This window comes from Nansenia antarctica (genome assembly GCF_963989245.1).
Source record: "Nansenia antarctica genome assembly, chromosome: 14".
Classification (NCBI taxonomy): Eukaryota; Metazoa; Chordata; class Actinopteri; order Argentiniformes; family Microstomatidae; genus Nansenia; species Nansenia antarctica.
The window spans coordinates 2,278,223-2,300,688 of record NC_137684.1 but is presented as its reverse complement, the minus strand read 5'-3'; the positions used below and the strand labels follow the sequence as shown (position 1 = coordinate 2,300,688).

General features: G+C 43.7%; 2 protein-coding genes across 2 annotated transcripts; both read right to left on the bottom strand.

Moving 5' to 3' along the window:
- Positions 1–534: 534 nt before the first annotated feature.
- On the bottom strand, positions 535–16,825 carry LOC308170466 (AT-rich interactive domain-containing protein 3B-like; the record flags this gene model as incomplete). Its single annotated transcript, XM_080545256.1, has 9 exons — positions 535–689; positions 1,327–1,416; positions 1,996–2,283; positions 3,809–4,053; positions 6,083–6,266; positions 8,684–8,756; positions 8,882–8,956; positions 15,007–15,660; positions 16,793–16,825. The coding sequence occupies 9 exons, from the start codon at positions 16,823–16,825 to the stop codon at positions 535–537; spliced, it is 1,797 nt and encodes a 598-aa protein (XP_080401382.1).
- Positions 16,826–17,421: 596 nt separating this feature from the next.
- Positions 17,422–21,442, bottom strand: cox5aa (cytochrome c oxidase subunit 5Aa). The gene is made up of 5 exons (XM_080544998.1): positions 21,306–21,442; positions 19,956–20,072; positions 19,317–19,438; positions 18,395–18,512; positions 17,422–17,564 (listed from the first exon to the last, which is right to left on the bottom strand). The coding sequence occupies exons 1-4, from the start codon at positions 21,376–21,378 to the stop codon at positions 18,399–18,401; spliced, it is 426 nt and encodes a 141-aa protein (XP_080401124.1). The 5' UTR covers positions 21,379–21,442; the 3' UTR covers positions 17,422–17,564; positions 18,395–18,398.
- Between the last annotated feature and the right edge of the window lie 1,024 nt (positions 21,443–22,466).

The window sequence follows — 22,466 nt, the reverse complement described above, 5'->3', positions numbered from 1 at the left end:
CTCCTTTGTTACATTATCCTGTGAACTTCTTCCAAATGTTTAAATCTGATCAGAAAATAAACAGAAATCCAGTCTATAGCCATGACATAGTTGACATGAATATGTCACTCAATTCACAAGCAGTGACGTAGCACTGAGGGGAAACGGTTTGCTCTCAGAGACTTTCAAAGTAATACACTGACTGATCAATGTTCTGAATGTATCCATTCACATAAAAAGAACAACATCAGCTAGTGTAATTACAGCTCTGGAGATAAAAACATTTCAACCGAATCCCCAGAAGATGAATTGAGGTACATTCCATCTAAGAGAAAAACATACAAACGAATTAAAACAAAAAAGAAAAAAGACATTCAACCTGCTTTTCCCACAATCCATTGCTTACTTGGATGAGAAGGAATGCGGAGTATGCTACAGTATGTAAGTGAACGCCAGTAAGGAAAGGATTGTTCTATGCCTGACAAGAGAAGAGGTATCTAGTGTGTGTCAGTGAGCCTCTGGGGGAGCATTACTTTCTCCTCCTCCTCCTCCTCCTTAGTTAGGCCCCTTGGAGGAGGAGGAGGAGGAGGAAGAGGAGGATGAGGAAGGGCTGTGCATGGAGGAGAGGACTCCAAAACCACTCTGTCCAGCAGGGGGCATAGCCTCAGGCACCACGGGAACTGCCGGAGACTTCTGGGCAAACAACATTCCTACAGGGACGACAACACAAGGTCATGGTGAGCACAAGGCATTGTGGGATTTGTAGTTTTTATTTGTTTATTTCACTTTTATTTTAGCAGGGAGTCCCCCTCCACTCTTCCTCACCCCTACCTCCTCCTTCTCTCTCCCCTCTCTCTGACTGTTAGTATTTTAATGCATCTGTATTTGCCAGTGTTTTATTGTTGTAAATTATTTAACCTTGTTTTATTTCTAGCTTCCCACCCCGCCCCCCAAAGAGCCATTGCTTTTTGGTCAGGCTGCATTTGTAAATAAGAATGTGTTCTTACATGTTTGCCTGGTTAAATAAAGGTTAAATAAAATAAATAAAATTGAGACCAATATCTATTTTACAAGGGACATTACAACATTATAAAACACAAATGAGGAACAACAATCATATTTGAATTTCTTTTTTTACGTTACAAAAGTATGACAAAAAGGGATCGAGGGATAGAGATATTCTAACACAGTAATGATGGGATAGGTCTCCCAACATAAAGAGAGCCAGCCAGGACAACACAAGCAGGCAGTCTGAGAATGACACAGCTCTTCTTTAACAGAGGTTCAGGCCTCAGGCAGACCTCCCTGTAAAAAGAAAGGATAAAACCAAGATGGCGGATCACCTACCTGAGTAAAGAGTGCCGTTGACCTCCACTGACACGCTGATACTGGCCGCTCCGTTGGTGGAGATGCTGAGAGACAGGTCTTGCTTGCTCTCTGGGCCAAACATATGAAAGAACACAGCGCCAGACATTTCAGTGAGTATTATAATAATAATAATAATAATAATAATAATAATAATAATAATACATTTTATTTATGGGGGCCTTTCAAGGCTCTCAAGGACACTTTACAAGACAGTTTAAAACCACATATCAAAACATTATAAAATCAACAAAACAAAGTGAGATAAAAACAGCAAAGTCAGATATAACAACAACAAACAAAATACAGCAGATCAAACCAAATAAGCCATTGTGAAAAGGTGCGTTTTAAGACTGGATTTGAAAGTGGAGAGAAAGTGGAGAGACACTATAGTATCGACACGTGTAGGCAGACATGACAGCATCTCAGGACTAGGATGTAGGGAAGGGCTGGCGGAGGTAGAATTCGGAGGACGGGCTCATCGTGACGGATGGAATGTTATCAAACACACATTCTCCATTCCATGCATTACAATGCGCCCGTCCTCCCATTTCTACCTCCACCAGCCAGGATGGTCGGACGGAAGACCATACAGATACGTATAATGTACAGCACTTATTCCGTTTCTGTGAGACTGCATGTGGGACTGACCGTGGCCGTTGTTGACCTTGTGGTTGAGCTTCATGGGGTTGAAGTGGGAGGCCATGGCCAGCAGGTTGTGTTGGAAGGCCTGCTGCATCAGACGCTGCTGCTCCTCAGCCAGCCTCGCCATCTTCCTCTCCGGCCCCTCAGCTCCACCTCCACCAGCCCCGCCAGCTCCTCTCTCCAGCTTCTCCCTGAAGTGTTCCAGGGTGGCGGCTTGTGCCAGCTGCTGCTGCTGGGCCAGGGTGAGGGCCATGGGCAGCCGGCTGGGCAGCATGGAGGCGGTGGAACTCTCCTCTGAGACGGGACGGAGCGGGAGAAAGGAAAGAGAGATTCGTATTTTTGGTCGGACTCGCTCAAAAACACGTTCAGTGGTTTGTTGTATGAATCAGGGATGCAAACTGGTGATGGCCCAAAAAGGTGACAACATATTTTTTGGCCTGAAAACAAAGAACATTTATGAAAATTGTTGACCTGTTTTGAGGTAAAAACGGCTAAAATGGCTAAAAGGTGACAAGTTTGCACCCCTGATGAAAATACAACTACATGACATTTGTAATGTTACTTTTTAATATTTTCCTGTATCATAAGAAAGAAAGAAAGAAAGAAAGTCTCAGCTTTGAATTCATTTGCTTTATAGGACAGTGACTGAGGTGCTAGCTTCCATGCTTCCCTGATGAATCTACAAGCAAGGACAGTAGGGGGCGCAATGACACCGTATTGACTTGACAGCATAGCGGCTCATGCTCGTCACAAGGTAGTCACATGGGCTTTTTCCTCAATTGTTAGAAAACTTGATTCCTCACGTACTCTCCCCCGTCCTCCACTCGCCTCTCCTCAGTGGAGGAGAACATCTAAGGGGAAGAACCTAGAATCTTCTCCTCCAATGTGTTTGGAGTAGGAAGCTGCCCAATCACGTCTCTTCACTACACTGGCTCCCCGCTGGTGGAATGAGCTTCCCACGGCTGTCAGAACTGCAGAGTCACTACCCATCTTCCGTCGGAGACTGAAGACCCATCTCTTCAGGTTACACCTTAACTGCTCCTCCTGAGACACCCGCTTTTCCCCTTTACTGTCCCCCCAATCTTCTACTGCCCCCCCTGTACTGTTTTTCTGTTTCTCCAGTGTCTATACAAACATTTTTTTAAATTCATTTGCTTAGTCAAATGTATTGATTGTAAGTCGCTTTGGAATAAGGCGTCTGCTAAATGCCAAAATGTAAATGTAAATGGAAGCAAGTGGACGATGGAAGATGCAAGGAAGGCCATGGTGCTGACACTGGGTAGCAGCAGCTGATGTCATAGAAGAACTACAGAAATGATCTACCGCTAAAAATACTCATCCTGCTCTGTGTCAGACAGATTGGATATAATGTCAACCAACAAAACAGCAAATACTTCATACACCTTCAACGCAAGGGAGGCTGCAAATACATCTTCAACATCACCGTCAATGCAAATACCTGGTGGAGGTAGAATTATTCAGGGTTCCCACACCTTCTGAGACATCAAATTCAAGCACCTTTCAAGCACCTTTCAAGACTCAATTCCCTCAAATTCAAGGACCCAACACAGCATAGTTTGAGACAGAACTAGTTGACGAGCATTTTTAAATATATATTTTTTTAGAGAGAGAGAGAGAAAGGGGAATTCAAGCACTTTCAATGACCCATGTCTATTTTCAAAAGACCTTGATTTCTTTTTCTCACATTCACAAACGTTCAAGGATTTCAAGGACCCGTGGGAACCCTGATTATTCTATATACTGTTTACTATGAGGCCGTTTTTTGTATACATGGGGCGTACTAGCTGACGAGACACACCTGCACTTCTCTTCAGCGATGGTCTCGGGGAGGTGTGCAGGCCGTTGTGTGCGGCGGAGATGGGGTGCATCTTGGGGGGGGAGAGGAGGGAGTGGGCCGCTGTGCTGGGGGACATGCGGAACAGGCTGTTGCTGTAGCTGTTACGCCGGCCCTCTCTGCGGTTGCTGTCGATGGCGGCCTGCAGCTCGCCTGGGGAGCTCAGGCCCTTCTTCTCACACTCGTACGGGTACAGGTACTTCATGTACCTGCATGGAGAAATGTAGTTAGCGCTGGAATGTTCCTGTCGGCTTTAGGTTTCGATTACAAACAGAAACAGAGGACAGGCTCACTGTAAATACATGCAGGGTTCCTACAAGTTTCAACAAGTCAAATTTAAGACCTTTTTAGACCTTTTTTAGACCTCTTTGAATAGAATTTTGGACCTATTCGCGACACCATGTCATAGCTTTTTGTCATCCTCGAGGTGATGAAATTAGGGATTTCACTGACAAAAAAGGAAGCGAATTGGCATTTCTTTGGTTCCAGCTTGATTAATTTCCGCGTAAATAGATGTGGTCAGACTGATTTCCTTGCAGGATCTCATTTTTAAGACCTAGCACCTAATTTTTAGACCGAATAACTGAAATTGGGGACCTTTTTAGTATTGATGCTCCGATCTGATCGGCGCCGATCGGTATCGGCCGATATGGCCTTGATCGGTTTTGATCGGAGTTCTCAAAACGGCCGATCAAACACGACCGATCAGTTTACAAAATGGCGTCGCCAGTCTGGAAATATTACACAGTGTCGGAAAGAGACAACAAATATGCCGTTTGTAATGTCTGCTCAAAAGAAATACCTCGCGGAGGGACGCACGCAAGGTCTTTCAATACCACGAATATCATACGGCATTTGCTGCGTTCGTCGATTCGCTCAGAGAGCGCCGAAGCGCACACTGGGCTCGACGTCATAAAGGGACCGAGTGCTTTGATTGGACGAGAGGCGTTCCACGAGTGCTGGTCAGAGTTCCAGCGCGACTTCACGAGCGTAGTGTAGGTAGTGGTTCGTCGATTCGCTCAGAGAGCGCCGAAGCGCACACTGGGCTCGACGTCATAAAGGGACCGAGTGCTTTGATTGGACGAGAGGCGTTCCACGAGTGCTGGTCAGAGTTCCAGCGCGACTTCACGAGCGTAGTGTAGGTAGTGTTCAGCGACGTCATGTGACCCCGCGAGCAGGAAGTCACTTGGCCCATAGCAACAACTATTAGCGCGTGAGTTTTAGGTCTTCCTCTGTGCACCTTGCACAAGTGTAGATAGCGAGCGACTTTTCAGCATAGCAGGACATATTTTAGATGATAAGAGGAACAGGCTGAGTGCCAAAAACGCTGAGATGCTTGTATTTCTCAAGGCTAATCTGCCAGTGATGCTGCTTAATCAGAAGTAAGGTTTGAGTCTGAAATCTCCTTAGGTGCAATGTTTTGTTTTTTTGTTTTATTGATTATTGCTGACTTGCTGTCTTATCTCCTCCTAAATATGACTTGAAACTGACTGACTTGAAACAGTATTTTATATTTGGCTATAGCCTGTTTATGTTGCAGTTTAGTTTGGGTATGTTTATTGTTCCTCAGGAAAGCTACAGTATAAGCAAGTTCTCTAAGAGCCCCTAGTTCCTCTCATTCGAGTGGAATGTTGCACATTTGATGTGACAGTGTACATTTTATTTATTTATTTATATTTATTATGATTTTTATTTTCACATTTTATTTGTTTTTCCTGAAGTAAGCTACAGGTGGTTGTGAATTCAATAAAACAGATGGTCGTCAATTCATGATACTTTCTCATCTCCTAATTTCATTTGAATACTTAATATACAATGTCAATGGTGTTAAGAATAATTAAAAACATAAATAATGCTACACAATAATTAAAATTAAAAATTAAATTAAATTAAACAATAAATAGAATGCTTCAATTGCCATTTTCGACGCTGTGATCGGTGATCGGTGATATCGGATCGGCAGATCACTGATTCCAGTGATCGGTGATCGGCACCAAAAACCCTGATCGGAGCATCTCTACTTTTTAGGATTGCTGGATTTTAGACTTAAAGGCTTTTTAAGACCAGCGCGGGAACCCTGATACATGGAACTGAATGAGGAATGGTATCAAACGTGAATTTGATACCATTCCTCATTCTATTCTATTCCATTCCACACATTACAATGAGCCCGTCCTCTGATTTCTTCCTCCACCAGCCTCCCCTGGTGCAGGTATGGATAGTAGAGAGTAGACTCACTGTGTGCGGAGGGTGAAGGCTGCGCTGGTGATGGAGGTGGGCAGGTACAGCCCCTTGGTGATCTCCCTCCAGATCTTCTTGTTGATGACCTCCACCAGGCCTCCCTTCTCCGTCACCAGCTTGTACAGCATGTACAGGTCCAGCACCTGCTTGGCCATGATGGGGATACGGTTGACCGGGGTCCCTGGGGGAGAACAGGTCGAACACGTGAAACTCAGTATCTATGGAGCCAAGATGGCGGGGGGGGGGGTTGTAAGATTTGATCAATGAGGTCAGAGCGCCAATAACACTGACCTCAAACACACTCTGACATAACAAAATGAGATCAAGGGCCCACAAGGGCCCACCACACTGTTTTGCAGTATTGTTTTGGAATGTACACAGAGAGAAAACGATACCCTCCCCCAAAAGACAGATTAGAACCAACAGAACGTGGGATAGAAGGGGACGCGGCGGAGCGTTAATTGTCAAGCAGGTGGGTGGAGGGCAAGGAGGGGGGGGGGTGGAGGTCAGGAAATGAATAAGTCAGAGTCTCCAGCCCACCTGTGACGTTAGGGTTAAGAGGTGGTGGAATAGGACTCCTAATCTGTGTGGATATGTCTCTCTAATGAAGCTCATTTAGGGGATGAAGGGGTTAATCCACACTGCTGTGTGCTGCTATGGCGATGGCCATGCAGCGAGGGGAGGGGTCAGCAGGAGGGTCAGAGCAGCCTCAAGGATCACCAACGCTCGTCAATCCAGGACTGACGGTGAATCCTACATTAGAATAAATCCAATTAATGAGGTGGGCTCAACCGCCAGTTACCGGGGCCGAGATTATTTCTTACTTTAGATGTGCACACACGGCATACACACACACACACACGGCATACACACACACACACACACACACACACACACATTCTGCTGCTCTACTTATGAAACCAGATCAGCACAAACAGTAGGGGAGCTTATTTCCATGTGAGACCGCTGGCTGTAATAGTGGAGTTAAGTGTCTTGGGGATATCAAGACAGTAACACAAGGGGTTGTGTTACATGTGTTCATCCATCACAGTCATTCCTACATTAGAACTGGGCCAAATATAGGTCATCACGGCCAGGCTCTTCACCCTTAGGCCAGGTCCACACGGAGACTCATTTGTTTTTTTTAGCGTATGGCCTCGTCCACACGGAGCCGCGTTCTGGGAGCCTGAATCCGCTATTTTTTTTTAAACGGTTCCCAGAGTGAACCAATCTGAAAACGCCATCCTTGCGTTTCCGTCTTTACAAGCCATACGCATCTTTCCTGAACCGATGACGCCATAGCCCCGCCTCTCCCTTAACCCGCATGCGCTAACCCAGCCAACAACAACAACAACAACAACAACAACAACGCCGCCTTACAGGGTTGTTGCGTTCGCGCTGCAGAAGCTATTGAGCTTGATTGGGCTTTTACAGCTAAATGTACTGCTGCTCTACTACCACCGTCACAACAAATGGACATGGAGAACAGCTACAACATGTTCTTCAATATTGAATTATTATATTATTAAATGATATTCAATAATTCTTGTATTGTCCGCCATTGTTCTTCTTCGTGTGATTGTTCATCGCGTCGAGTTTTTGCGCATGCTCCATTCTTCTTCTCGTTTTTGGTGTCATTTGTGGCAGCGTTTTCAGTGGTTTCGTTTGGACGCACATATTTCTTGAGACGACTTTGCGTTTACGGAAAACTTATTTAAAACGAAAACGAAAAAGATCAGTTCCGTCTCTGTGTGGATGTGGCCTATAGTCTGTTTGTTTGTCTGTTTGTCTCTGTCCCCACCCCCCTCCTTCTAATTAATTAATTAATTTGGCCATTTAGCAGCCGCTTTTCATCCAAAGCGACTTACAATTATGAATTACAGGGACATTCCCCCTGGAGTAACTGAGGGCTAAGTGCCTTACTCAAGGGCACACTAGTAGTGGTGTGGTTTCAGGCGGGATTTGAACTCACAACCTTCCGATCACAAGTCCAACTCACTATCCACTAGACCACCACTACCCTTCTCCCTCCGCCCCTCCCTCCCAATCTATGCTGTCTATCTGCACAGCGGTCATTTTCGTCTACAGTTCCTCCCTCCTCCTGCATCATAGGAGTCATCATTAGTTGATCATCCTCACTTAGACAAGAGGGCCTCTTAATCCAATTCCATTCTCCCTACAACAGATCCCACCCTTTAAACACACACACAAAATAGTAAGGTGACATAGGTTACGGGAAAGTCTACAAACAAGGGGGTATAGAAATGACCTAGCTTTGACTGCGGTTGACATGTTGAATAACATTTTAATTGTCCAACTGTCATAAGTGACGTGCATGCAGCTCGGGTTTCAACCCCCAAAAAAGTAAAGAAAAATAAATTCCCTTAAGAGAGCAGGGTTAAATGGTGTGCTCACGCGGCTACTCAAATACAAGGGGGGGGGGGGTCCCATGAAATTACATGAAAACCTTCTTGTAAGAGTGCAATGTTGTTAAGTTGCACATGACTCTTAGTGAGGGATGCAGAGGAATTCGCTGAAGTAAAACTGGTGGCTAGTTTTTCTTTTACATTGATAAGTAAGAAGTACTGGTCCCTTTACCTCTTTTCTGCATGTAGACGAACAACTCGTCAAGGAACTCCTTCCGGTTCGGGTCATTGTCCAGTTCATAAAGCTGGGGGTGAAAGGTCACTTTGTTAACAATGTAAACTCATATTCAGACATAGAGCTAGAGTCGTGCTGTGTTGTGCTGTGCAAGTACGTCAGCGGTATAAAGCACATCTGCCCAACCTGGTTTACCTTGGCAAAGTCTCTGGACGGCTCTCCCCTTCCTCGCCCTGCTTCAGCCTCCTCGGCCCAGCCCACACTTCCTTTCTAGAAACAGACAAGAGAGGACGGGGGTCACACAATGGGCGCAGCTGACACCTCTGGGTTTGACCTTTGCTCTTTGGCCCAAATTCTCAATTCTCTACCAGCTAGGCTTATATCAGAGCTCAGAGTTCAGGGAGAGGCAGTAAATGGAAAATATACATTCGCTTAAAACGTTATTAGGAACACTAATACTGGGTAGGGCCTCCCTTTGCTCTCAAAACAGCCCCAATTCGTCATGGCATTGATTCCACAAGATTTTGGAAACATTTGTTTGAGATTCTGGTCCATGATGAACATTTTTTATTGCGTTTTTCAGGTGCAGTTTCAAACTGTGAATCTCCTGTTCTACCTCAACCCAAAGGTGTTCTTTTAGATTCAGATCCGATGACAGGGAAGGCCACTGAAGAACACTACTCATCAACATGAAACCAGTTTGAGACGACTTTTGCTTTGTGACATGGTACATTATTATGCTGGAATTCAGCAACAATATTCTAATGGAATTTGGCATTCAAGAGATGATTGATTGGTCTAACGGCCGCCAAAGTGTGCAAAAAACCCATTCATGTTTTGAACGCACAACAGGTGTTCAAAGGAGCTCTCAATGCAAATAAAACAGGCTTGGGCTGCAGAAACAAAAACGAATATATCAGAGAGATAGTGGGAACATCAGGAGTGGCCAAATCAACAGTTTGATACATTCTGAGAAAAAAAGAAGACACTGGTGAGCTCGGCACCACAAAAAGGCCTGGATGTCCACGAAAGACAACAGTGGTGGATGATCGCAGGATCCTTTACATGGTAAAGAAAAACCCCTTCACAACATCCAGCCAAGTGAAGAACAGTCTCCAGGAGGTAGGCATATCATTATCGAAGTTTAGCATAAAGAGAAGACTTCACAAGAGCAAATACAGAGGGTTCACCAGAAGGTGCAAACCATTCATAAGCCTCAAGAATTGAAAGGCCAGATTAGCCAAAAAACATCTAAAAAAGCCAGCCCTGTTCTGGAACAGCATTCTTTGGACAGATGAAACTAGGTTCAACCTGTACCAGAATGATGGGAAGAAAAAAGTATGGAGAAGGCTTGGAACGGCTCATGATCCGAAGAATACCACATCATCTGTAAAACACGGTTGATGCAGTGTGATGACATGGGCATGCATGGCTTCCAATGTCACTGGGTCACTAGTGTTTATTGATGATGTGACAGAAGACAGAAGCAGACAGATGAATTCATAAGTGTTGAGGGATATTCTGTCTGCTCAGATTCAGACAAATTCAGAAAAGTTGATTGGACAGTGCTTTACAGTACAGATGGACAATGACCCAAAACAGTGCAACAGCAACCCAGTAGGTTTTTAAGGCAAAGAAGTAGAATATTCTGCAATGGCCGAGTCAATCACCTAATCTCAACCCGATCAAGCATGCATTTCCCTTGTTGAAGACAAAACTAAAGGCAGAAAGACCCTTGAACTGAAGACAGCTGCAGTAAAGGCCTGGCAAAGCATCACAAAGAGGAAACCCAGCATTTGGTGATGTCCATGGGTTCCACACTTCAGGCAGTCAATGCCTACAAAGGATTAGCATTTAATTGATGATTACGTTAATTTGTCCAAATACATTTGAGCCTGAATACAATATTCATACAATATTTTTGTTCAAACCCTTCAATTAAATCTCAAGTGTTTCATTTCAAATCCATTGTGGCGGCGTACAGGGCCAAAATTATGGAAATTGTGTCAGTGTCCATATAATTTCAGACCTAACTGTGTGTGTGTGTGTATATATATATATATATATATATATATATATATATATATATATATATATGTGTTTCTTTTTCCTTTCCTAAACACCAGGGGAGCCTCCCCTCCTAAATTTCGTTGTTTGGTACCTGTACTGTAGCAATGACAAATAAAGTCTATCTATCTATATATATATATATATATATATATATATATGTTACGGTACATGTGGGAAGATGGTACATGTGGGAAAACTAGGGTTAGGGTTAGGTGCTAGGGTGCTACGGTTAAGGTTAGGGTTAGGGTTAGGGTTAGACATGCCAGCATGTACTAAGTCGACGTAGCACCTAACCCTAACCCTAGTTTTCCCACATGTACCGTATTCCCACATGTACCGTAACACATATGTTGACAAGTTTCATTTGAAGTGCCGAAATTCATGTTGAGCTCAAGGACACACAGGGAGCTCTGCCCCACATGGTGACTGAACCTGTTCCTCTTCCCAAGCAGCGAAACTACGTCAGCCAGCAGAGGGGCTGACATGCTGGGGGCAGTTGGTGGGTGGGACCGTGGGGGCAGCTTGGTGTGGCAATTACCCCTGGCAGGTGTCTACTGTAGGCAACACAGTACAGTACAGTTCACCAAGGGTGCGAGATGGCTATCGCAGGGCTGGCCTTAGCCGCATGGAGTTTAATGAAAGGAGCCATGCTCATTAAGCAGTTTAATATGAGCCAGGCCGCCTCGTCATATCTGATCTGACAGTTGGGAGGGTAAAGAATGCAGAGTAGAGAGCAGGGGGAGGCCCAGGGTGCAACTGAGCGGAAACGCCTGCTGGGATGCATTTGTCTCTTCTCTCCTGGGCAGGATCGGGAGTGACAGTGACAGTGTGTGAATAAAACAGATAGAAAGATATATAACGTATATATATATACATTAAATATTAGAAATAATTACAGATGATTAGACGAGGAAGATCACTGAAGCTTAGAAGATACTGTATAGGCCTACTCTTCACTTCATCTGAAATTGCTGTAAAAAATAATAATATAATAATACCACGCAAAAGAAACCAACAACACAAAAACATGTCGATTTTCTACAGACAAAGGATCTGTTCGATCTAATTCTTCCCTGGGGTTTTAACCTTACGCGTTACCGTCCATCCACACAGTCACATAACAACCTATTGTGAACCTCCGACTGACCCCTGATTACAGCCGTTAACACATTTAATGGCTCAGGCAAAGTTATTCTAATAATGGCCATCTGACTCCCGGGCCATCGATCCATTGAAGGGGGAAGCAGACGACCATCTGAGTCAATCGGTCATCAAGTCAGGGTAAAAAGAACCCTTCCCCTTATTGACAACACCTCCAGACCAACTGTGGATCTATTGACAAAGAAACCACTCAACGATCGCCATCAAACTAATTACTTTCCTCTAGGAATTCCCTTGACCCGTCTTGCCACAAGTGTCCGGCCAACGTTTCGAGTAGAATGCAGATCTCAGGAGAAAGCAATATAAAACACTTGTTACTTTTCACACACTAATTAGTTCATACTGTCAGACAGGCCTAAGTCTAATAAAATAGAAACATAAAAGATGTATTAGCCATCTAAAAGACTAAAATTGCATATTGTCATTTGTTTCTAACTAAAGCCTACATATGACAACTAACCAACAATTCTATGTTGTATGCTTTGGGACAGTGCTATTTGCTAGCCTAGTGCCATACATTACAAACCTCAAAGCGAAATTGGGTCAAATCTTTCATTCAAATCAAATTATTGCTCCTCTATTCCCATCGGTCAAAATAATGTATAGCCCCTCGCTGTGCTTCAGATTGGGCCCTTTATCCACCAGGGTGGGGCTTACGATTAAGCAACAGGGGCCAAGCGCTCTACAGTTGCTCCCACTACTCTCACACACATTCTCCCCCTGCTGAACACTCCTATTCAACTTCAAAGCCATAGCCTACATTTTAATAACAACAAAGGAAACCAAAAAAAGGAAATTATTAATAATAATCATCAGCATCAGGGTTTTAAAAATAAGTACTGAACTGAACTCGAACTGAAATGAATTAAAAAGGTCCCACGCATCATGAGATAGCTGGAAGTTAAAGCCTTTGGGAGTTTAAAATTAAACTCCTTTAACTAAATTAACTACTTGGTGAATGAGAAGAACTTAGATTAGATGTGGAATGTTTCCATTGGGGGGGGGGGCAATGCAACGCAAAAGGCAGAACCCCAAACTCTCTCCCCTGTTCTGATTCTTGGTGTCAGCTTGGTGTTAGCTGGTCCTTATCAATCCCACACTGTAGATGAGGGGGGAAAATAAAAACAATTCCCAGTCCAGAGCCTTATATAATCCCTATTGATCACTTGCAGCTGTGCCAAGGTCTGCCACAAAGCGTTGCCGAGCGACGGACGAATTATGCAAGGGTGTTCAATGAGTATTAAAATGAGCTCTAACCTAGCCCAGTGCAGCACAGATATCCCATGGTAAATCTAGCCACTAATTAGACCATTCGTACATTAGTTCAACAATTACACCATTTGTACATGGGTTCAACGATAAGTCTTGTGCAGAATGGAGGATAAGGATATTATATGGACCTATTGCCACCGACGCTATATGAAACACCAGTTTCACCAGGGGAAGCTGAGCATGTAACAGAATGGACAGGACATCATATAGGCCTACCAGGAGGGACAGGACATCATATAGGCCTACCAGGAGGGACAGGACATCATATAGGCCTACCAGGAGGGACAGGACATCATATAGGCCTACCAGGAGGGACAGGACATCATATAGGCCTACCAGGAGGGACAGGACATCATATAGGCCTACCAGGAGGGACAGGACATCATATAGGCCTACCAGGAGGGACAGGACATCATATAGGCCTACCAGGAGGGACAGGACATCATATAGGCCTACCAGGAGGGACAGGACATCATATAGGCCTACCAGGAGGGACAGGACATCATATAGGCCTACCAGGAGGGACAGGACATCATATAGGCCTACCAGGAGGGACAGGACATCAACAGGAAGGAGAGGACATCATATAACAGGACAGACAGGACATCATATAACAGGGTGGACAGGACAGAAGGGTGGACAGGACATCATATAACGGACAGGACAGAAGGGTGGACAAGACATCATATAACGGACAGGACAGAAGTGAAGCCCCAGTGGGGCCAGGCCACCGTCCGCAGGCTGTGATTAAACCTCATTAATCACTGTGAGATTAGTGTAGTGGGGCCCGTGGAGGGGGACACACGGCACCAACAGGTCACGCTTACACAAAGGGAGACATCTATGAGGGGACCGTGGCGAAACAAGTTTATAAAACGAGGGGAGTTAAGCCTCGAGGACAAGAATGTTTTCTGCAATGTAAACCCTGTTTAATATATTCTAGCCATTCCAACCTGGGTAGGTTAACATATCAATGACAGAGAAGCTTTGGGGACCCATCCTCCATCTCCTTTCATAAAATACTTTTATGACATCTGGTAGTCTTTAAAGCACAATCAAACCAGTCCCCACTTCCACAACCCCCCAGTCCTTCAATAGACATCTGATCTGTAACTGTGGCCAGATACATTAGACTCTAAAGGGGATAGAGAAGATGAAAGGGAACAAAAAGATAGGTAGGCTGACTCTTAATTCTTCCAACGTTATTCTCTAGACTCAAGCTTTTTCTAAAGCATGCAGTCTAAAGTCATCTATACCTGATCTGTTCCGGTTTGTGTTTGCATCCGAAACCACATTCTGAGGAGTTCTTTCTCTCTTCTTTTTCCTCAAACATGTTGATTTCCATTACCCCTACATTTAGTCTTTCTTGTTTTGTTTCTCTTGTGCCTTTGTACGCAGGGCTCTCCCGAAAAAGACCCTGTGCCTAAATAAAGGTTAAACACAAAAACAAATGCAAATAAACTTAGCCTACATTATTCTTGGGACTCTCTGCCTATTACAACCCAACCAGCTGCTTAACGCTTCACTTCAAACAGTGTGGTTTGGACAGGGGCCAAGAAAAGCTCAGCCCCCCCCTCTTATGCCATGAACTATTTCTTAGTTATGTCACTCGAGGTAAAGTGAAGTGGAAGGTGGAGGACCTCAGGGGACTGATGTTGGGCATTGTGCCAGGAGGACACACTTCTTCCTACACATGTGAGGCGGCAGGAGGCCACAAGTTGACAAAGCGCAGGCCCCTGCTCTCAGCGTGCCGAAAATAAAAACCATTAAAATGATTGAGTGTTCTTGGCCCGAATACATTTCTAAAAACAACTTACATGTTTTAAGGGATCGTCGTAGCTCCAACTGGCAAATCCATCAGGCGACGTGAACGGGTTTCGCTCTGCGGGAGACAGGTCCTTGTCTTCAGGCTCTTGCTTTAGATTGGGAGGTGGTGATATGGCCGTACGGTTGGCGCTGGCAGCCATGGAGGGGAATATCGTTGAAGAAGGAGGAAGGATGGGGAAAGAGGAAGCAGCCTTCTGTTGTAGAAGAGTTTTATGGTGATAATCCAGTCCATCTTCGTCATCGTCGTCCTCATCCTGACTATCCTCCTCACCCTCCACCATCTCCTCCTCTTCATCCTCCTCTCCCTCTGAGGCTGGGTGGTTCCGACCCTCCTCATCTTCATTTCCTACAGCCACACTGCCCTGATTGCAACTCCCTATCTGTTGCTCTACCTGATGAGTCCGTCCCTCCACCCGTTTGCCAAGGAAAGCCGCAGCGTCCAGTGGCGTGCCTGTGACCCTGGCTGAGGTCACATGCTTGGCAAACAAGAGCTGGGCTTGGCGAAGGTGCTTCTCCTGACGGTCCATCTCCAGCTTGGCCTCCTGCTGTCTCTGGAGCTGCTCCATGACGGCCCCCAGCCTCACTCCCACCGGACTGCCCTGGAGGCACCCACCTCCTAGACCACCGTCCTGGGATACATTGGGCTGTGTGTGGGGGGAAAGGAGTGGAATTAAAACAGTGTATATATGTTCATAGTTCGTAATCCTAACGCTCCTACAACGAGTGTAGACTGTCGTGTTAGTTTGTGATGTGTTGGCTGTGGGAGGAGGACCCTCTTGGCTGTCCACAATTACTAAACTGTGAAAGTTAAATGGCGGCGCAGGGAAGACAAAAACAACATTTCTCCAATTTGCTTTTGATTATATATTTTTGCGGTTGTTCTAAGAAAACAATACAGAGACATGTGTGGGACATATTTTCTTGGGTAATCAGAGCACGTCCATGAACATAAATGACAGTAGGACAACTTTATTATTTAAGCTGTGGTCAGCATGCGCGAACATTTCACATAGCAAGAATAAACAAATCTGGTTTGAATTGTCATTCGAGACGTATAGTTCCCTGACATTTTAATTTAAAATGTTAACATACACTACGTCTGCAGGGGATCGAACTAACACAATCTACGCGGATTTTTAAACAAATAAACAATTTACGCAGAGAACTTATTTTAAGTTTGTAATTTGATTAACGTCCACATTAAAGAGAGGATTATAGTACTGTAATGAAGGATATTTTAAAAACAGTATTATCAAATCAGTTAAATCAATCTGTGTGATACATTGTGTTTGACTTTGATACATTGTAACATTGTAGTGTCTCCCAAAGCTGGCCGGTGGGCAGAACGTGACGTGTACAATGGTAGAAAGTGTTCCACTATGGTTGTAAAAGGAGTTAGTCTGGAGTGCAAGTCTGTAAATACAAATGTTGTTTTATTTTTTATTTAAAAAAAAAATATGTTAAATTGAGTTCTTCATGAGAAGGGTAACGATAACCGATCACTTCCACATCAGTTGTTGCCTAATTCGTTACAGTATCGACCTCGATGGTATCGGCCACCGAGCCAGAACAGGCTGATCGGGACTCACCATTTGCGCCTTCGAGTTATCCATCCCTCCTCTCTGGTTAACACTCGCTCTCTCGCCTGGGCGAAATCCAATTCACATGACTTTATCCAATAGATTCTTCCAGCGAAATGCATATAAATGCCCAGGAAATTAAAGTAATGTTGTGATTCACCGAGCGAGGCCGTTAGGGGGTAATGCCCGGCCTCACCTCCCCGACCACTGCGCATGGATACTCAAACATCCCTGATTGTCTTTCCTCAACTCCAGTGACTCAAGGCCCGCCCCATAGTGGCCCCACACTGGTACATTGGTGTGTTTGTGGCCCAAGGGGTAGAGCAATTCGTTTGCTTTGACTTAGACTATTAGTCTTAGTAACATTAGACTATTGTATGTTTGATTTAGTCTTATGATTTATGTATGACTGGTCTTACTTCACAACCATTCAACGCATGGTTAACATCTATCTTTAGGCCCTACAGTAGCCTAATGAATGGCTTTCAAATCATTTGCTATGAAGTTAAAGTTTTAGGTCATTACGCCAAATAAACGGTGAAATGGCCGGTTGTGTTTTTCAGTGTGTTGTTTTTAATTTCTTCCCGTCTTTTTCCCGTCAATGAAAACACTTTCTGACTAAATTCATGACTCGATTCTGCTCTCTAGTGGACAACACCTGTTATTACCTCATGAATGCAGGACTTTCTATGCCCAAGGGGAATACGTACAGTAATGTGCAAAATGCTACTTAAGGTATAAACAATGACAAGAGAAAAGCCTTCAAAACACAAGATACCATGAACTCCATAAATAACCAGTACCCAGAAACACTTTGACACAGTAAAAGATATATTTTTCCTTTATTAGGTCCATCAATATTTTACAAGCAAAAGAACATAATAAAGGTAAAGTTAAATATCACATCATCAGACGGGGCAAACGAGTTAAAGCATTGGGTTTCCATGACATCAGGAGTCCTCAGAAAACTATAAGAGACAAACACAAAATAATAACTGTTAGATTGACTAATGCCTGGTATACACAAATATTTTCTAAATCTTGACAGATTTTTTTTTATCTGAGAGAGATCCCACACATGAAGATAAAAAATCATGGATTGAACAGTTTTGATCGTATTGTGTGTGGTGTTCCGATATTCCCAATACAGCACACCACATACATAAAGATATGTCCTGCGACAGTCTAGAGTCTCGTCCCCCAAGCCAGAAATCTCGCGTGATCTAATGTGATCTACCGTAGTGCCCTGACTGACCTGTACGAGGCAGCCATGTGAGACAGGGCAAATAAAGTGCAGAAGAACGAAAAGAAGAAGTCATTGATTGGCTACATTCCATTCCACGTCAGAATCGGACTCAGGAGTTGTCAGTTTTGCCCACACACAAGAGGACTTTTGATTGTATATATTGAACACGTTTAATATTTACGATTGTCGGGAGAAATTGACTCTTAACACACCCCACACCACAGGATAATCTTGTAGGATCGGGCCAAAATGAGCCAGATTATCTTTATGTGTGTACCAGGCATAAGATGTACTTCCATTCTACCTTCCCTTTACAGTTGACCTACTACTGTTTAAATCTTCTAGCACCTTCTAGCACTACGACCAGCATAGATTACTTTTTCCTGCTATGATGGTGGATAGATGATTCACTTACGTAGTCAAATGTATTTATTGTAAGTCGCTTTGGATAAAGGCGTCTGCTAAATGCCAAAAACTGTAAAATAAATAAATAAATGCAGATCGGGCTTGATTTTGCTAGCATGAAGAAGCTCAGGTAGTACATATCCGTACCCTTCTATACTTTGTCAATGCCAAGCTGTTCAGGCGTGGAGATCCCAAGTTCATCTAACGTTGGCTGGAGCTCTTGAAGAAGGTATGGGTAGATTTCTTTATGAGGGCCGGATTTGTCCTGAGGAAACACCATTTGCACAAGTATAGCAAGTCAGAGATTTTTAACATTGCAGGAGAAATGGTCAAATGTAATACATTTAGATGCTACCCTCACCTAACCACAATGCTGTACTTATTAGATAACCCTTAAAATGCTTCGGAGTAAGGTCGCTAGTCATAATGACACATCAATGTACCATTCATAGTATCCTCTGTGAACTAAATCTGTCTAGTGCCCCCAGGGTTACATTTACGATTAGAGCAAGCCATATCACTACAATGCTGTACTTGTACTAAATTACCCGTAAAATGCTTAGGAGTATGGTTGTTATTGTCATAATGGCAATAATCATTAATGTACCATTCATAGTATCCTCTGTGCACTGAATCTATCACACATGTTTTATAAATGTGGTTATAACACTTTACAACTGATTCTAATTATAAACGCTCATTCAGCTCAGAGGGGTGAATAAAGTCGCAGAAATTGTGCCATGGTTGACTTAATTCACCAGAAAATGCATTAATGATGATGCTTCATTTTCTAGCCATCAGGGATGCAAACTGGTGATGGCCCAAAAAGGTGACAGCATTTGTTTTTGCCTGAAAACAAAGAACATTTATGAAAATGTTTGACCCATTTGGAGGTAAAAAAAAAAAAAAGTTTACACCCCTGAGCCATTCAACGTACTGTTGCTAGGTAAATACCACATAAAACGGGTTACATATTATGGCACTCTAGGTGGCGAGTCTTCCGGGAACTCTTTGACAGTGTTGGTGAGATAACTTGTTCATGTTCGGATCAGAACAGCATCCTACTCACCTTGACAGCCTCCAGGATACGGATGGCGCTCGCCAGGTCGTCTAACCTCCGACAGGCTCGCAGGGCCGCCTCGAGGATTTTTGGTTCAGGTACCAGGTCGTATCCGATCAACGTATTCATCCCTAAAAACAATGTTTTACAAATGTAGTCTGTTAGATCATTGAACAGGTGGAGTCCAATTAAATAACTAGAAACACAGACATCGATCTTCATGACTGAGACACTGGGTTCTGTGGATCTGTACGGGGACATTCTTAAAAACAACCATCTTGTTTTGCCAATGTAAACAACAGTATTTCTGTGTGTGGAACGCTATCTGAGTCATTATAAACCATACTACTATTATGTGGGGAGTGCCTATCTTGTAATACTCTTATCTGTACTCGTATCCTTGAATTAGGACTTGATACTGGTAATCTGACAAGCATAACCATAACCATAACAATTGTTAGGAATTGCGCTCGCCACAACTCTCGTCTCCTCTTCCCATGTCCTCCACTCGCTTTGCCGGCAAAAAGCATGGGAGAAGAGTCAGACTATAACAGTCTTCTCCTCCAATGTGTTTTCTGTAGGTAGGAAAGTGAGTGGAGGACAGACGAGAGGGTGTGAGGAGTCAGCAGTTGAGAAAGGGCTCCTCACCTTTCCTCAGCTCCCATGCATCAATGTCTTGCTTGTTGAAATAGGTGACCCAGCGGGCGTCAAACTCCTCGTCCGACTCCTGCTTGCCATGGGAGTAACACCGGGATGCCAAAGGAGCTGCAGAAAACAGAACAGATCATTCAGCCAAAGTGTGAGGTCGGTAATTAAACAAACATGTACAGTCTTTACATACTACAGGGCCGATCGCAACTACGCCATGCTCTGATATTTGCTTTTCACGTTGTCCTTGCCAACACTGTTAGAGTAACTATGGTATGATAGATAACCAGGCCAGCACAGTACAGCTTAGCTCAGTTCAGCACTTACGTATGCTTATGGTAATAGTTTGTGCCAGTATGTCACATAGTTTGTGTCAGTACAGTACGTCTCTAAGTAAGAGACGTAAGACAAGTCTGATAGAATACAGTCAAGGGTATCTACACCTAGTTTTCCAGGGAAGGTTGCAGACTGGAACGGAGTCCAGCTGGATCCTTGCCAGTGTACTTGCCTGACCTCCCTAGTTGGCTATGCATAAACACTTCAGTCACACAGTCCAACAGGGCACTTGGGATTCAGAAAAGTTGACTTGTGTGGGGGACGTATACATATATTTCGCTTTTGAAGAAAACAAACGGGTTTCCAACAGACATTAAAAAGCATATTGCAAGCTGTACCCGTCAGTCTGCTCACACAACACACATCTAAATATAGACTGATATTGCTTAGAGTCCACTACTTACTACTACTACTACCTGCTATAGGCTAGACTTGTCTACCAAATCTGAGACAAAGCTGGTTGACTTTACAGAACGCAACGGATGCTGAAACTTCTACTACTAATAATAGTAATGATTACTGACTGTACTACACATCTTACAGTTACACATGTCAGACAGCTCAACGTGTGCATGCATAGCTACCTGGCTAGGTTAGCTAGCAGGTCTTTCCCATGCTAACCTAAGTCAGATAGATAGTGAGACAGTGAGCAGAGCTAAGCTAAGCTAAGCAGGCTAGCTGCAGGGTGCAGGCCCAGACCTCACTCACACACCGGGTCATCACAAGGACACCGATCCACATACACTACCATATTACAACACCCTGTAAGGCCATTCATTTATTCTCAGCAGATACGAGTCCACCATGCATCTCTTCTCCACATAGGACTCCATTCATTCCGCAACACATTATTGAATGTTTGCAATCTGAATGTAAGTCAGTTAGCACCGCTAGCCAGCTAGCCAGGGGTTCATACAGTAGGATGTGTGGACAATCTGATTTTCGCTCCACTAAGATAAACCCAGATGTACCCAGCAATGTCCTGAAGACGACCCGTCACACATGGACACATACCTGAACACCGAGGCTGTGCTCGGGTCAAACCCCGGGCCCCGGAGACGGAGAGTCGGACGGCAGCTCTGAACATGATGCGGGACAGACAGACAGCGCTGAGAGCACGGACGGGACTTCGTGGGTATGCTCCTCATTGCGCATGCGCCTGATATACTCGTAGTAAAGAAATGGGTTTTGGTAACGTCGCCATAATAAAAGTGTGATTTTTTTGGGCCTTATTTAAGGTGTTATTCGGTTATTCATTCTTGCGAAAGAAACGTTTACCTGGAATTGAGCTGTTTTGACACCAGCGTCAAAGAGAAAGTTAAAGGGATAGTTCACCCAAATTAAACATGTATAATATTAACATATTATTTATGTTATAGCTGCAACGTTTGCAGGAAAAGTGCTATACAAACAATAGTTATAATAATAATAATAATTATTATTATTATAATAAAATAATAACATATTTGTTTCATTACCCTGAAAGGAGTAGACAATGGACAAGGACAAGCTTCAATCCATACTTTGGTTCTGTTTATCTGGGCACTGTAACTATAACTAAGCTAATTGTTAGCAAAAAAAAAAACTATGGAAGTCAATGGAATCTAAATTATCCTGTTTGAAATGTCATTCTTAAATCATCTCAAAGTAATTGAGTCCATGAAGTAATTGAGTCTTGTCAGAGAATTTCAGATGATTTGACATGATATGTTTTTATTTTTTAAAATGCTGTTAGTGACAGTGTAGACAAAACCAGTGTTGATTGAAGCATGTCCAAAGACTCATTTCAGGGTACGGAACCAAATATGTGATTTTGTAAATTAGATTAACTACCCCTTTAATTGATTACCTCTACGAGTTGTAGTAGTGGACTCTACCAATTTTTTTTTCTTCCCCGTCTAAAATAATAGCTGAACACAAATTAATTACCCATTATATGCAGACGCCTTCTTGAACAACGTTTTTATTTGTAATAGCCTATGACAATATTATATGTACAATCATGGCATTATAGGCTTATTAGTACAATGCGTGTTTTATATCAAACCTCATCCTAATTGCCTGCGGTGCGCGCGAGCGTCAGTGAACAGATCTCTCACCAAAATCAGTTAGTATGTCCTGAACCATCCACAACCGTCAAAAGCCTCTTTGAGTCTGTCAAGCGGACGCCCTGTC